The 17,623-nt window shown below is 33.8% G+C and overlaps 1 protein-coding gene across 1 annotated transcript in view; it reads left to right on the forward strand.

Annotated features, from left to right (window-relative positions):
- Positions 1 to 17,623, forward strand: part of LOC134543279 (disks large 1 tumor suppressor protein) — a 719,411-nt gene that overhangs the window by 698,277 nt on the left and 3,511 nt on the right. The window contains exons 17-21 of the mRNA XM_063388189.1: positions 385 to 426; positions 6,064 to 6,213; positions 8,105 to 8,277; positions 14,103 to 14,212; positions 14,588 to 14,679. Of these exons, the coding sequence (XP_063244259.1) occupies positions 385 to 426; positions 6,064 to 6,213; positions 8,105 to 8,277; positions 14,103 to 14,212; positions 14,588 to 14,679 (567 nt within the window). The remainder of the gene's footprint in view (positions 1 to 384; positions 427 to 6,063; positions 6,214 to 8,104; positions 8,278 to 14,102; positions 14,213 to 14,587; positions 14,680 to 17,623) is intronic.

A 17,623-nucleotide genomic window follows, 5' to 3' on the forward strand; every position in this document is an offset into this window, starting at 1 on the left:
CGTTAGACTGTCTCGAATTTAGAGTGGTGCCAAGAAAAAAATAGTTTGATTTTCGTTAGCTCAGAGCATCTTTTTTTATTATTATTGATTAGAACTCAGAGTGAATAAGTAGTTGGAGTGTAGTTGCTTATGCCTTATCTCTTTTTCACAAAGTACTTTGTTCAGGGCGTGTTGTGGCTACTAAGGCGGGGAGTTCGTGAAGAATGCTGTTGTAACGTTGCATGAGAGTGTTCGCATGAATTAATGCCGCGAGTCTGGTCCGCTTGTGCCTGGCATGCTCGGTTATTTTTTTTTTCTTCTTCTTGGTGACGGTGAAGTGGACGTATGGAGGTCGTACTTGACGTCTACAGTGATGATGCTGATATTTTGTTACTTCTGTTTCAGCATTTATGCTGTGCTATACACAAGATGACACACATACAGAAGGTATTTAGAACTCATTGTCATTTAAGAGGATGCACATATACTTTGTTTTATCACTTTTTCATCTCTCTTAGGTAGCTCATTTTAATATTGTTTACCACATCGGAGTTTGCCATTTTTATGTAACAGTTCCTGGGGTTGGTTGTTGGATATTTAATATATTCAAGTTCACCTTTTTTTTTTTTCTGTTTTACTAATAAGGTTGTTTTTATGGGTCATATGTTGGTGATTGCTTAGTTTCGTCATTGAAATAGTCTCAGGTGCATATAAGTGGGTTTCTAATAATTTTGTGGTAATGCTGATATTGAGAGCCATTAATTTTCAACGATATTCCAAGAAGAGTACCCAAATGGAGGTAATTTCACTGGCATAATTGTAGGGAGTATGTAGTCCCTGATGTTATGTAGTGCATGTTGTGATAAAGCCCTCTCCTACTAGGATAGAATTTGTTTGTAGTTTTAAGTTAGGGCATTGTGCCTTAGGTATTCGGAAACAATTTTTTTTGGTGCTGTGGTTTTTGACTTCCTGTAGATTCGCACCTGTATGAAAGAAACATTAGTTCTCTCTTTAAGGCACATTTATAACTGATATTGTTGTCAACCAACATGGCAATAAGTACATATTCCAATTTTAGAAAAATAGATTAGATTTGCTGATACATATTATTTTTTAAATATTTTGGCCTTAAGATCTTGATTTTAGATGATGATTATGAAGGAGGGGAATAGTGTTCATAAACGAATGTTTTTGTTTACCAATTCATTCCTTATTATCCCCTTGCAAATGTCATTCTGTTCAGTATAAGTTGGGCGAGAAGTTTTAAGCCCTTCCCAGTGGCATATCTGGGGGCCATGGGCATAGGCGTGCCCAGACATTTCCATTAGGGGGGGCCCTGCTAAATTTTTAAATCAGAAGCTGAATTTAGAATGTTAAATAGCCTAAATACATTCACTCATTTCCGTGTTTATATTTTTGTGCAGTATCAACGAGATATGTTTACTAGTTAATATTTATATCCATATAATTTTAACAATCTTGAAAATATGTTTGTTTTTTTTCCGTAGACAATGTTTAAAGGGTACTACTTACACATTTATCCCCCTCGAATATTCCAATAGCTTGTTCCAGATCTACCTTGAAATGAACTTCTTTTTTGTGAATGCAAACATAACAATTCAGACAACAGAACTTTAACAAACCTCTTGATTTTTTTTGTTTGGCCATTTTAAGGGACCTTGAGTTTTAAATAAACTAAGGCGGGTGTATTTCCAGAACGATAAAATGATTAAAAATATTGTTAATTAGCACGCTGCAACACTGAAAAACAGTTTGAGTGTCACAGTGCCAGGAATGTACGAATATTAACGAACGCATTAGAGAAAATGCCGATCTGAGTGATTACATTAGGGGGGGCTGTGGCCCACCTGGCCCCCCCTGTAGGCACGCCTATGGCCATGGGCCATGATACCCACCTTAGGTCATCCTTTTTTGATACGAGTAAGTTAGAAAAATAAATTCGCCAAAATAAGCTACTTAAGATGAATATTTTATAACTAACATGAGATACATGCAAATATAATTTTTGTCTCCATTGCTTTATGTTTCTGTGGCAAGAAAATTATTCAGTAGGCCATGGTGTCTGGTTAGTAAGTGCCATTCTCATATGAACCTCAATGTATGGTGCTTTCCATGCGTGCCTCAACCAAAAATAGGTGGCCCATTAGTTAGCTTCAGAATGGAGTGAAAGTATGAGCAAATCATCACGACATTCCTATACAAAATGACAATGATAGGTTTGCAGAGTGGAAATTGCAGGATTCAATTTGATTGTTCACTCAAAAATAATTTTTAATTGCAGAATGTGTTTTAGAGCTGTGAATAAAAAGTCTTCTTCACAGTTTAAAGAAAAAAAACACCACCTGGATTTTAATAAAAGTTCTAAATGTCAGTACTATTTAACCTTGCAGGAACTTTATTGTTAGGAATTGTAGTCTTTAAGCAAGAAGTTTTTTTGGCAGTGAAATTTATTTCTGTAAATGTGTATGCATTATTAGACGTGATTCATGATTTAAATCATACTATACTCTTTCACAAACCTATAAAAAATATATTTTGACTTAAAATCTTATGTCCATAAAAGAATGTTCCAAATATAAATTTTAATAGTATCTATTGTGAGCATTGTAGATTTTGGGTTCAAGGTGAAAATTCAAGATTAACTTAAACAATTTTAGAAAAGTGCATGTAAGAGTACTGCTTTGTTGTTTTCTCACAGTGCCACCAACGCAAAATTACGACTCCTGAGCGTAAAGTATTTTGTGTTCTGCAATTTGCTAAGAGTGAATCTGTAATTTCAGTTCAACGTGCATTTTGTTTAAAGTTTAATTATAATCCCCCATATGGCAAAATTATCTGCTGATGGTTGCGATGACAGAGTTCTTTTTTGCTGGCCTCCACCTTCACCTGATATAATTCCAATCAGTTTTTGTGAATCTGTAATTTCAGTTCAACGTGCATTTTGTTTAAAGTTTAATTATAATCCCCCATATGGCAAAATTATCTGCTGATGGTTGCGATGACAGAGTTCTTTTTTGCTGGCCTCCACCTTCACCTGATATAATTCCAATCAGTTTTTTTTTAATTTGGGGTTTTATAAAAGATTGTGTCTACGTTCTGCCGCTTCCTAATGATTAGCCAGAATTCAGACACAATTGAAGTGTCAACCGAAGTGTGGGAAGAATTTGATTTCAGGTTGGATGAGTGCTGTATAACTAAAGGTGCACGTATTGAACATTTGAAAGAAAAAACTAGGTTAGTTTACCTTCAATTTGATGTATAATTTTTGTAAACAGTCTAAATTAAACTGTTATATTATCTGATTGAAACTGGGACATTCTTTTATGGACAACCTGAATATTTACTTATATAAGAATACGGGGATGAAGTTTTAATAAGTGAATTTTAGCATTATTACCTAGGTGTATTAAAATTTTCTTATTTGCTAGTAAGAAAGTATGCATTATCTTATTTTTAATTTTGTCATTGGTGTTTGAACTGTTTGTAAAGAAATGTAGTTAAACGTCAAAACATTTTGTACTGCTTTGTAAACACTAACTTTCATTGCCTTTTAGTAAATATAAAACTGATTATGAGGTGAAAAATTTAATAACAAATATAAAATACTTTTTGGTAACAACTTGTCAAGCATACCTTATCTGTGTATGCAGTCATTTACCTTAAAATAAAATTATGGCATTGCTTTTCTTTCAAGTAGGGATGGGATTTTCGAATCTTGGATTCGTCGAATATACCGAATCCTATGGATTCGAGGATTCGTAGGATCCGAGGTGGGATTCGAGGTGGGTTTTTAAGAGTTTTAGGTAGTAATTGAAAATTGTAGTGCTGGGCGAAGTTTGAAAATTTCGAACCGAACCGAACCCTTACGTTCGGTTCGGTTCGAAACCTCTTAAAATATATTCGAAAAACCGAAAGTTCGTTGAAAAAAAATTACGTTTTTCTAATTTTCTAACCCCCATTTGAGACCATTCCAAAACAGCTCAACAAAATTCTATTACTTGTAATATTCCGACTTTTATCGCATAGTCGTCGCCTCAACAGTTTCAAGAGCAAACAAAATAAAAAAAAAATTATTAATAGTCGCATAACTCGCATAGCATTTTTTCATATAGGCGAGAGAATTTTGTATGCATTTGTCGTACTAGGTAATATAACCTATCGTACAAATGCCAAAGGTATTGTACATTATACCTTTAACTATAGTGCGTGTACGAGAAGTGTTGTAAAATCACCAAAGATTGCGTACCCCATACGTTAAACTAAAGCGCATGTACGAGAACTCTCGTATTTCGGCAAAACTAACGTGATCAAGTTAACACAAGACAAATGCGATAGGAAATGATTACGTAAATTACGTATTTTAAATTACTGGGATGTATTTATTTTCTTTTGCCTTTTTGGTTATAACAGTCAGGTAATGAAAATATTAATTTAATTTTGTGTATTAAAAATACTGGTCCAGTAAATTTTACAGTACGGTACTAAGTTGACTAGCGTAGTCGCGGCAGCCATCATTATTTCTCGTGTTTTCTTTTTTCCGACGCAAATTTCTATAACCACACTTTTTACGTTACGTTTACAATATTATTGTTCTTGAGGTGAATTGCGATGAGCAGGCTAACGTCGTTTAAGTTTTCCAAATTGAGAAAAGATAATGACGACCCGGATGACCCAGAACCACCCCAAAAAACCGTCTAAAGTTTCTTCTGACGAGCAGCATTCTTCCAAGAAAACAGCAACTGCAGTCAGCGGGTTTTGTAATGTAGATAGGTAACTTAATTCACATTCGCCTTTTTTTTATGTTTTATTAAAAAGTTTTACTTATTAAAAATGTTAGGTTATGTCTACCACAAAAATATGTAGATAGGTAACTTAATTCACATTCGCCTTTTTTTTGATGTCCTATTAAAAAGTTTTACTTATTAAAAATGTTAGGTTATGTCTACCACAAAAATATGTTATGTGGCCTTATGCTGAATGTTCGTCATCTTAATATTTTTTTTAAATGAAGGTTAGTGTACACTGAAAAAGGAAGATAGTCTTTTTGAAATATAGATGTAACTTCTTCATTAATTAAAAATTGGTATATATATAAGCTAAGCTATATAATGTTTTAATTTTACATATGGCTGGAGAACCTTTCTTTTTCACCACTCAGTTAAAGACCAAAATGCTGGTCATCGGTTCATTTTAATTCAAAACAATTATTTCTGTATGAGGTTCGGTTCGGCTCGGTTCGAAACCAGAGAACTGAGGTTCGTCCAGCTCTAGAAAATTGTATACCTAAACTATATTATAAAGGTAACGGAAATAGCACAAACTTAAGATAAAATACGCTACATTTTGTCAATTAGCATAACTACTCGATCATTTCCAACCTTCAATAATATAACATTGCAGAAAAAAACGTAACTTTTTTTAAATGGTGTTCGTTATACAAACATATTTTATTGAAAACATAGGAAGGATTAATTTAACAGAGAATAAGACAGATGCACACTTACATGTGTGGTTTTTGAGGTTATTTGTCTCTATTTTATATCAGGTGTATACACTATGCACTTCTTTTATAATTTTATAAATACACATGTGATTTTTTTTAATACATAGGCCTATGTCATTTTTTAAAATAAATGTGTGATTTTTTTAATAACATGTGGTGAAGTTTAGTGTGGGACTGGGATTCGAGATTCGATGACAAACACTGAGGATTCGAACAAGGATTCGGATTCGACCAAAATGTGGATTCGTCCCATCCCTACTTTCAAGTAACAATGAAGCATCTCCCTCAAGTCTACACTGGATCCGCCACTTAACTTTTATTGCTCCCTTTATTATGTATTAATTTCTGATTGGGAAAAGGTGTTAGTGTTAAATACTAGGTAGGTATTCAATTTTGGTTGTTTTCATTTCAAGGAACCCATTAGTACCTTTTCTGGCCAAATAATCTTATCTGCAGGAATCTCTATTTACTAACCCTGCTTCTTTTAGGTTAGCTGGACAGATGCAGGGCTAAGTCCTGAGCTGTTTGATGTGAGATGTGGTGAATTGTGCGTGTTGCAGGCAGCGAGGAATCTGTACTGTCGTACGAAGCCGTCCAACAGCTGCAGATTCAGTACACGAGGCCTGTGATAATACTCGGTCCCCTGAAGGACAGGGTCAATGACGACCTGATATCGGAGTTTCCGGACAAGTTTGGCAGTTGTGTGCCACGTGAGTACCTTTCATCGGATGTATCCATATGATTAATTGTAGATTTACAGTGTGAATGATGGCAGACTGATTACACTACACCAATGATTACCTACTTTACTCTTTTTTTGACGGTCAGTCACACATGAATAAATATTGAATTTTGTATAACTTTAATGTTGTATTATTCTGTAGGATAGCCAATAAATAAAATATGAGGTATGTGACGAAGAAACAAAATAAATATTCTTTTAAGGACAGTGTTTAGGAAAAACTAAAAAAAAAAAATTGATCTTAAGAACAACTACCATGAAACAGTATGTAAATGATAAAAAAAAAAGGTAAGTACTGTATTTACCTGAATATAATGCAAGGATTTTTTACCAAAACTTTACAAGCTAAAATTGTGGTCACATTTTCATCACAAACATGTATCTTACCATTGGAAAGGGCTTAGTTGAAAAACTACAGGTTCTGCCTCTTAAATGTAGCACTTATGCCACTTTAGTTCAGGGCTTTTCCTGAACCTCTGCACAGGTGGCAAGATGTGAGATGCAGGATGAAGCGGAGGGTGCAATGTGGATCAATCTGGATTCTTTCTTTCTTCTCTTCACTGTGGCTGCTGACGAAGGCATGCCCTTCCCCCTCTTCCTATTTCACTCTCCCTGATGACCCCCTATATCACCACTTTCTTTGCTTTCTGAACTGCTTTTGAACTACATTCATAAAATACAATTTTATTGTATCTTTGGCTTGGTGTTTCAAAAGAGACCATGTAAATCACTCTACTGACAAAAGTGGCACTAAGAAGGGTCTTGTAAATATGGAGTAAATTTAATTTTTTCATAAACTCATGATCAAAAAGTTTGGGGTCACATTATTTTACATTTGAAAATAAAGTTGGCTAGTACATGACAGTACTCCTGATAATACTTCTTTATTGAAAGATAGTTGAAGCGGACTTTAAAACGAAATGACGTTACGGGTCACTAGTTGGTCATTACTGTACTAGACTCACATTCCAGACAACCTAGGTTTGAATCCTGGTCACCCATTGTTCATTTTGGTTTTCTTTGTTTTCTTTTTACCATAACAAATGACCCCATTGTGGTCCCCAGTAGGAATGGCGTTAAACGGTTGAAATTCTAGTTAGTGTTTTTTCTTTATATTTGGCATTGGCAACTCATGCTAAACAATGAAAATTATATGGTATGTTAACTGTCTTGACTTGTCGTGGTGTCCAGCATCAGGGAAGACGAGAGGCAAAATCTAGAATTGTCTGGAAATTTAAATGAAATGATCAGATGCAGCATTTGAGCAGAGATGTCTTGTGAGACTCAATTCCATCTGTAATGTGAGAAACACAATTTTGTACATAGTTTTTTGATGACTTCACTTGAGCTTATGCCAGACAATTCGCAAACGTCTGGCCATTTAGAGTGACTGTCCACAATCACCAAGAAACTTCTTCCCATAAAAGGACCCGCTATGTCCACATGTACACTGCCAAGGCCTGTTAGGCCAACTCCAAGACAAGAGGATTGATTTCTCTGGCATTGCTTTATTTTGGAGACATGCATCACAGTGAGAAACTACCCTTTCCAGATCTTGGTCCATTTTTGGCCACCACACGTAGGATCGTGCTAATGCCTTCATTTTACAAATGCCGAAATGGCCGCTATGCAATTCTTGTAGCACTCTGTCGCGTAGTTTCCAGGATTTACAATGCTGTGTGAACAGTTTTGTCACAATGTCGAAGAATTCCCAAGTAAGTGGTGACTACGTATATCAGTGTTGGGAAGTAGCGAAAAATTATTGAAGACGTGGAGGAGTCCGGAAAATTCCGTTGTTTGGGTTTCGCTGCTTGTGCTGCATGGACTCGCGGGAACGTGGTCGGTGTGCTGTTCCGCAGACACCACGCGGCCCAAGAGGGAGTACGAGGTGGACGGCCGCGACTACCACTTCGTGGCGTCGCGGGAGCAGATGGAGAGGGACATCCAGAACCACCTGTTCATAGAGGCCGGCCAGTACAATGACAACCTGTACGGCACGTCCGTGGCGTCTGTCAGGGAGGTGGCGGAGAAGGTAACCTTGGAGATACTGATGGATTGATGACTTAAGTAGTCAACTTTTTTTTTTTGTCAGGGAGGTGGCGGAGAAGGTAACCTTAGAGATGCTGATGGATTGATGACTTAAGTAGTCAACTTTTTTTTTTGTCAGGGAGGTGGCGGAGAAGGTAACCTTAGAGATGCTGATGGATTGATGACTTAAAGTAGTCAACAGTTTTTTTTTTTTTTTGTCAGGGAGGTGGCGGAGAAGGTAACCTTAGAGATGCTGATGGATTGATGACTTAAGTAGTCAACTTTTTTTTTTTTTTGTCAGGGAGGTGGCGGAGAAGGTAACCTTAGAGATACTGATGGATTGATGACTTAAGTAGTCAACGTTTTTTTTTTTGTCAGGGAGGTGGCGGAGAAGGTAACCTTAGAGATGCTGATGGATTGATGACTTAAAGTAGTCAACAGTTTTTTTTAAAATCTATTTCTATTAGAATATCTATTTTAAATGATGAAAGAATATTACATTAATTTTATGTAATTTAATTAAAAGGTTTGTTGTTACCCCTCTATGTTGCATTTCTTGTTATTGCAAACTGTTATTTTTGTTTGATTGCATTTTCACACTGTTATTTTGGTTTTATTGAAATTAATACCATTGTTTTACTATTTATAAATTTTGAACGTTCAACAGTTAGTGCTAAGTGTATTAAAAGTTAAGGCAAATAAGCCTTATTAATAGAGGTGGGACGATACCACACTTTCGATACTCGATTCTGTATTGTTTTTTCAGTTCGATACTTTTGATACTCCAGGGAAAAATATTTTCCCATTAAGTAACATTTATTACAAATAACTAGGGGTGTGCGGGCATAGGTTTTTGTACTGTGGGAAATTTTCGGGAAAAATAAATTATTCCCGCGGGAAACGGGACGGGATCGGGGAAAAAAAAGCAAACTTTTATTTCTAATATGAGAAGATGGCCATTTAAAAGTTTCTTGCAAAGTTAATTGCTTTTTGCTGCTATTTATTTGTCTGCTTCACTTGCCCTTTTTTCAGCGGTGACTTCATATTTTTTAGCATCCTCAAATTCTTTTTTTATAGAGTGATGTTCATTGAAATGTCTTAGTAATCCAGATGTGCTACCATGCTCGCATCTCAAGAATTTTCCACACAAGATACACTTTGCCAGGGATTTACTGTCTGTCAGACGTTCAAAATACTTCCAAACACCTTTAGGTTTACAAGTAACAGGCTGATTGGTTGCAACCTCCATTATTTGTAGGCTGCTAGTTTGTTTTAATATACAACGGCATCGAAAATAGGAACAGATACTTTGCACAAGCCTAATAACGTAACGTAACGTCTGCCGACAAAGTCTGCCAAACTAAAAAGTAAACAACTATTTTTTTCTCCCAAAGTAAAATCATAGATGTTTAGATACTATTGAGCAGTGGTGTAAAACTACGTGATTTCATATTTTTCAAAGTGCCAATACAGTTCTCTACATCGCCACTGCTATCAAGTAATGAGAACGGTTACGCTTCGTTATGTAACGCAAGTCTAGTATTTCTTATTTCTTTATCAAAAAGTTGGATTGTGCATGTGTTTTGTTTGTGTCTAAGGACACACAGTGGTTTTAGGTTAAGTATTCGATGATGACGGCAAAAACGTTATATAACTGACTATTCACGTATCTTGCAAATTTGTACCCTTGAAGAAATATATTTATGAACGCATACAATATTTAAGGAACTCCATGTACGTTTTTTTATATTCCAATTAGATATGTGTAAATGATTATCATAATTCACTTACCACCACAGCTGTAGCTACGATCGGCATACGTATAAAAGATGTTTTGCGTTTAAATAGTACGGAAACCCTTCAAAAATGTACAAATCCGTAAAAAATATTGTTGTATAAACAGTTTGAATTGATAGAAAACATTTTCTTATGATTAGTAAACATTTGTAAAATTTTTAGCAATTTCCCGAAAAATTCGGGAGTAATAAAATTCCCGCCCGGCAGTTAGGGAAGCCTATTTTCCCGACTTTTTTCCCGAAGCGCCGGGATCCCGCACACCCCTACAAATAACATAAATTAGTTTTAAACTATATAAATTCAATCTATCATACCAGCATTATGTCAGATTAAACTTAAATACATAATATGTAAATAATTGAATTATATTAATGAAAGATATGAATTCATAATTATATATACATATAATAAAATTGCCAGAAATGTAAAATACAGTCCATAATCAAGTAAAGCTGACATGAGAAACAGTGGCCTTACAAAATGTTTGAAGTCCTTTCTTGGAGGGGGGGAAAAGTCACCAAGCCTAAATTAGAAATAAAAAAATTAGGCTATTGTAAATAGAAAATCAGAAATTTTTGCTTGTTTGTTTCATTTCACAAACAACTTTATGCAACAAAAGAATTTTCAATAAAATTTTAACTTGAGAAACGTAAAATACAAAACAATCCAATCGTAAGAAAACAATAACAAACAGGTATGTTCAGTTCAAAGATTAATGAATGCACAAAATATGAGATCCGTGCCTTGGTAAAGCGCGTGCACCATTTTCATAATCATTGCTAGTTTGCGCCACTAGTCTCGCTTGGTGCTGGCCATAGATGCTACTAGCAAAGTGCACAGTCTTCCTGATACTATCCATATCTATGGTGCGATAAAGTTATTTTCTTACGTTTGCAAAGGTAAACAATGAACGTTTTTCAAAATAAAAGCATTAATTAAAACGTAATTTATCAGGAGGAATATATCTAAGAAAAAAATTTGTGAATTTTAGGACTTTTCCGCTTCGTAAAAACGTATGAAACGGGAAATTAATGATTTTATAAGTGTATGTTCCAGGAAAGTAAACCATTTATAAAAATATTGTAGTACTTTCGGCGGGACCAAAATTAATCAGCGTATGACACGGGAAAATGTATGAAACGGGAACGTATCATCGAGGTTCTACTGTAGTTGTATTTAGTACGATGGCGACTCAAAACTTAATTCAATACAAATGAACAAGCATTCTGGTATCCAAACAAATGTATTGAACTTACAGTTTCGATACTCAATACTTTGCGATACCGTCAAGTATCGAAGTATCAAAAATCCCATCACTACTTATTAACAATTTTTAGCTTGAGTAATGGTATCATAGAAACTAGCTAGAAATTTTTTTCCTGTATTTCTGAAGATAAATGTTTTAGACATTGTTTCTTTGATGAACACAATTTGCTTCAACACAATGGCTTTATACAATCTTACATGCTTTATTCATCCTGTTTTTTTTATTTTTCATTACATATATAAGTTGCCACTATCGTGACCAACAAGGACTATTAAAAAAATGTGAGCAAGTTTTTCGTATTCACCAGTAATGTATAACATCTAACCTCAATATTGAGAAAATTCATTTGTTCTCTTGTTGCAAAATCACTTATAATATGAAACATGGACACAATTTTATGTAGAATTCTTTAAAATAGTGCATTTCTGGCTGCGAATGATACAAAATTTCCGCACCTGCCAATAGAATTCTTTCCCATGGACTATTGAATAATTTAATTAGCCGACCAAAATTTTTCACTATATAATAAACCTTCTGATAAAAGCGAAAAGGACCTGAATTTAATACCAAACCCCAGCTTTGAACCTGATTTTCGACAAGGAATTTTATTAAAATACTGCCCGTCTTGTTAAAATTTAATAAACGGTTTGGGCACTACCAGTCAAAGCCTAAGCTGCAAATTAAGAATTCAGAGGTTGCATTCTTTGAGAATACACTAGTTACGTACAGGGCTAGATTTTAAGGAATATTTTAACCTGCCCAACGGACAGGTGTAATCGAAAATTTGCCTGTCCGCCATCCAATTTGCCTGTCCGCTGTTTTACCCAAATAAAAAAAATTTCAAAGTCGCTGAAAAAGTGAGAAAAAAGGATTTTTGCTAAATTTTGCACCTATTTTTATCACACACTTAACATCCTTATTTAATCATCATTTTCAGACGAGTCACTGTCTGAGTCACTGCACGAATTACTTGGCTGATTCTGTCTTGAACATCTTCGATAAGGAGGCTGAAAGGGTCGACGTTTTCTCTGAACATTATGATACCAGAGATTTATTGCTGGTGCTAGATCAAACTCACTTTCAGCCATTATTGTTTATTTATAGATTATAGATATTGTCAAAGACGTTTTATTTGCGGTCGCATAAATGTTATTAATCACCTCTGCTGCATTAGTGCGTGCGAATAACCTCGGCGTCACATGTTGCACTTGTCCACCGGACAGTTGCCTTTTTTATTTTGCCTGCCCAGACGAGATTTTGCCTGTCCCGGGCAGGCGGACAGGTGCTAAAATCGAGCCCTGGTTACGTATACCATAAGAACATGATAATGTTCACTTACAATTAGTTAACGAGTAGTAAGGAGGCGTCATCCGGTATGCATCAGTACCTATGAACTGTATCAGAATTTAACAAGTTCTCAGAACCCTCCTCCACCCAAGGAAAAAAAAACCCTTGAGTTGACTTAATTAGGGTGCCCACCATGGCAAGTTTTGTAATGGACTCTGTCATTTCAATGATTCTGCTGACTGAAGGATCTTGTTATATTTACAGGGACAAGGTCATATGTGGTGAATTGCACTAAAACCGAAATAACACCAAATAACATGTCGGTATACCGAGTAACACCAAAATGCAAGTTATTTCATGGAATTGAGCAGAATTTACCAAAAACTTAAATCAAATTTTTAAAAAAAGTAATCTTTTAATGGTAGAAATTAGAGGAATGTCCCTATTTCTGGGAAAAATTGTACTACATAAATTTCATTGTGCATCTCGTATTGAATAACTTTCAAACCACAAATGCTCGCCAATTTATTTTTGTTGTTCTGAGTTTATATGTTTTAGACGAATCTAAAATAATTTTTAATAATCCTAAAAATGCAGCATACAAACACACACAACATTTCTGTTTTAAAAATTAAATTAAATGTTAAGTAATGATAAAAATTACTCTCATATTAATTACAACCATCAAACTGAAAATAAAAATTCACAAATGGATTTTTTTTTTGAGAAAATTATTGTTGCTCTAAAAATACCAAAATGAAGAGACTTTTAAGTCTCTGAAGAAATTACTCCAATTAAAATATGAAATAGCTCTATATAGTTAAAATGTTTGCTTGAAAAAGCATTTTTATTCATTTTAACAGCTTTTTGTTTTCACTTCCGAAAATTTGTTTTGCAATACCATACTATTGAAATTATGTAATTTTATAATTAATCACTTATAAAACTAGAATGAGAGAGCAGGTGTGTGAAGAATGTCATTAAAGCCTAAAGCATCCCAAAGGAATGTTTATAAATCTAGTGGTTGGGTATGTTGAGTCTGTTTGAATATTTATTGCTTTTGCTATTACGACCCCAAAAAATGTATTCTGGAATTTATAATATTTTTTAAAAGCATCCTGGTTTGTATACACATTATTTTTTATTTAAAGTAATTATTCTCCCATTGAAGTATATAAATAAATGCAAGGTATTTAGTTGCATTAAATGGAATCCAATCTAAAAAAAAATCAATAATTAATATGAAAACAAATGTAAGGGTTTGGCACAGCATTAATCATGTTGCAATTTATTTACTTCGTCAGTACGTTGTTCATAAAAGCTTATCAATACTATGAATTTTATGTGAGATAAGAGAACTGGGTGGAGTTCTAATTTGCTATCCAAGGTTATAGGTTATGAATGAACTAGTTTTGATTTTTTTTATAGTGAATTTGGTTACCAAATACTGTACTTAATGTTATGGTCATGTTTTCCAGGGCAAGCACTGTATACTGGACGTCAGTGGCAATGCTATCAAGAGGTTACAAGTTGCTCAGCTGTATCCAATAGCAGTCTTCATTAAACCTAAATCCGTGGAATCGATTATGTGAGTTTTCTTCTGCAGGTCAAGATGTGTGTATATTTTAAGCTGCAGAAATATTTGTTAGTATTGTAAACCTGTCAAAAAAAAACGTGGTTAATGTTATTTGGTGCTCAAATTTATTTTCTTAGTTCTTTGGAGACTATAACAGGTTTTTAAGCTTTCACTAGGTGATAAACAGTGTTTTGATATTATACTCAATCAATTATTGGAGAAGAATATTATTCTCAAAGTGTATACAATTGTTTACTTTCATAACTGAAGGTTATAAATCTTTCTGAACAGAGATTTTTCAAATACAGTAAAGTGGAGTAAACCAATAAAATGAAAGTTTTGAAATGTTAAGAATTTAGTGCTACTTTTTTTTTTTTTGTGTTGCAGGGAGATGAATAAGAGAATGACTGAAGAGCAGGCGAAGAAGACATTTGAGCGAGCCATTAAGATGGAACAGGAATTTGGGGAATACTTCACAGGTAATGTAAAAATGTGGTTGTGGACTCAAATCATCTTTGATTTATAAACTGTTCACAATAATTTCTATTTTGTATTATGTATGTAAAGTTAAAATACTCATACTCTATGGATTTGTTAATGATTACTTATCAATCATATATTCCTGCAAGTTTTGACACATTCATTTCTTAGATAGATTTTATTGGGATTTGAGAGCATTCAGTCCGACACTATAGTACCTAATGTTAGGTTATTCTTATTTGGGCAATTGAATAGATAGTAGACTATTCTAGTTGAACATAAATGAGCAGCTGCATAATCTTTTAGTACTGTGTGGCTGTATCTGAACATCAATATTGTTCTTTTTAAAAAAAAATTAATCTATAGGTAAGCCAATGCACTGAAATTTCGCTAATTTCGTATATTAAAATATGTTTTGTATTAATTTCATATATCTTAAGTGTAGGCTTGTAAGTAAAAATGCAATATTAATAGAAAGAAGAAAAAATAAAAATTTGAATTTGGAGAAAATATTTTGGAATCAGATATAATTTTAAAGAACACAATTGATTGTGTATTTTTTCCCACTGCTAAAAAAAGTTAAGTAGGTTTAGTTGTTCCAATACCACCACTTCTTATTTTGATATTTGAGCAGTTTTATTTATTAATGCATGATACTTTAGATTTTAGAAATAAAAATTACAACAACGAAACGTGGGAAAATATAAAACCATCAAATTTTGGAACTCCTGATGTGCATTGTAAAGACATCTTGCGGTACAGAATGTTCAGTGACAAATCAAGGTAGCGAGTAAAAATGCCAAAATACTGTGTTTTAGGATGTTAATTAGCACCTGTATAATTTTTTTTGTTCTAAACGCATCTTTCTAAAATGCTAACTACATCTATGATTTTTTTTTGACTGCATTCTCTTGAAATCAATACTGCACAGCTCAAATGTCACTACAACCAATAAATGAAACCACATTCAGTCAGTAAGAGCAGGGCTTTTGTTTTGAATTGGTACCACATTTGTCAAATATGAGAAAAAGTATTTAATTTTGCATAGTTGCAGTAACCTCTTACAAGAAGGTTAGGAAAAGATTTACCGTATTGGTCCGAATATAAGGCGACCATTTTTACATAAACGAGAGATGCAAAAATTGGAAGTCGCCTTATTTTCGCACCCAAGACGTCAGAACCGCAAACATTAGTTCCAAGCTGAAAGCTACAGTAGAAACATTGTTTAACAAAACGTTCACAATTTTTTATATTAACTAAAACTTTGTTACCTCACACGGGGAAAAACCATAAATCCACCTAATATTGCAGTAATTGACAATTGTTTGAAGTTGAAAATTAAAATATTTGTTCTTGAGTAAAAACGTGAATGTTGAAGCATCTCAAAATGGCAACCTTTTATTTCACAATTCATATTTGTACTTTGTGTACAATCGCGTGTTAACATTTACGGTAATTTTTCTTCAGATTTTTAACGGAAATATTTGTACTAAAACATCACAGTTATTTTCAGAACAATTGTTTACGTTTACAAACATTTCGGATGTAATGTTTGGAAATTCACGGCTGCCAACTGTCTTTCCACAATATTTCTTTGTTGTAAAACGAACATTGCCGAACACGCACGAAGACGCCATATTAATAGGAATTTGGTACGTTGCTTCAAAAGCTATTTTAATAATCCACTCTTTATTTATGTAAAAACCTTTCATAATTATAATAGATTATTCTTTCAAATTCATAGAACAGACTCTCTCTGTCAGAGAGTAATATGGACAAATATACGCGGTCACGTAACCGAAGTTATTCTTGGCCGTATGCTTCATCATGTCAGCTAGCCACTTGTTTTGTTCCGGCAAGATGCATTCTTTGTTTGCTTTTTTTACGTTTAACACACTACTAAATAGTAATACGCCTTGTTCTGTGGTAATATGTAGCTTAAGTCAAACGGAAAGTTAAATGCTGTATTTTAAGAGGGATTAATAGCCATTGTAAAAATTTTAAATTCGTAGATACAGTAAACTGTGAAAAATGAACAATCACACATTGGTGGAACGGCGGGGAACGAGCCCTAGACAAATAAACAGCTCTGAAGATGACAATTATGCAGCTTCATTAGAGTAAACATACGAAAAGATTTCTAGTGTAATACTTAAAAATGTAAATATTTTCTAATTGTTTTCTTTTGACTTTTAGGGTAGGCCATTCAAACTTATTTTAAATAAGTAATGTGATAAATATAAATTAATTGTTATACATAAATGCAAAAACAATTTATCAACACAAAATGTATGTCTAATGAATTTTCACATTAATTTATACCAAAAATTATTTTTACATTTGTTTGGCCTCCTGAAACTGCAGGTCGCCTTATATTCGGGGTCGCCTTATATTCGGGCCAATACGGTATATGGTGGACTGGGATAACACCAAAAAACAGGTCAACGTCAGTACACTGTATAACATTGAAATGCGAGTTAAAACATGAAATTAAGCAGTAATTATTCATCCAATCATTAAATCAAGTTACAAAAAAAAAAAGTGATACCTCAATGTTTGAAATACAAGGAATTTCATGTATTTCTATAGGTAATTAATTTAACTTGTTTGATTGTGCATCTTTCATTGAATTGTTAACATCAAGTGCTGTATCCGTTTTATACTAACTTATTATATAGTGCTACGTAATTTGATTTATAGAAAAATTTGGTTATTATGTAATGCAAAGTTTTTTTTTTCCCCCAAAGATAAACAATTACACGTAGTAAAGGATAGTTAATATAAATATTTCAGAATGATGTAAGAAAATAATACTAATTGCTTTATTGTTCTGTCTTAATTTCTTTTAATATTCATTGAGGACATATATAGTAGAACCCCTGTCATACACTTTTCAACGGAGGGCACAAAAATGGTGTATGAAAAGGGAATGGCAATAATAAT

Source organism: Bacillus rossius (assembly GCF_032445375.1).
Source record: "Bacillus rossius redtenbacheri isolate Brsri chromosome 9 unlocalized genomic scaffold, Brsri_v3 Brsri_v3_scf9_2, whole genome shotgun sequence".
NCBI lineage: Eukaryota > Metazoa > Arthropoda > Insecta > Phasmatodea > Bacillidae > Bacillus > Bacillus rossius.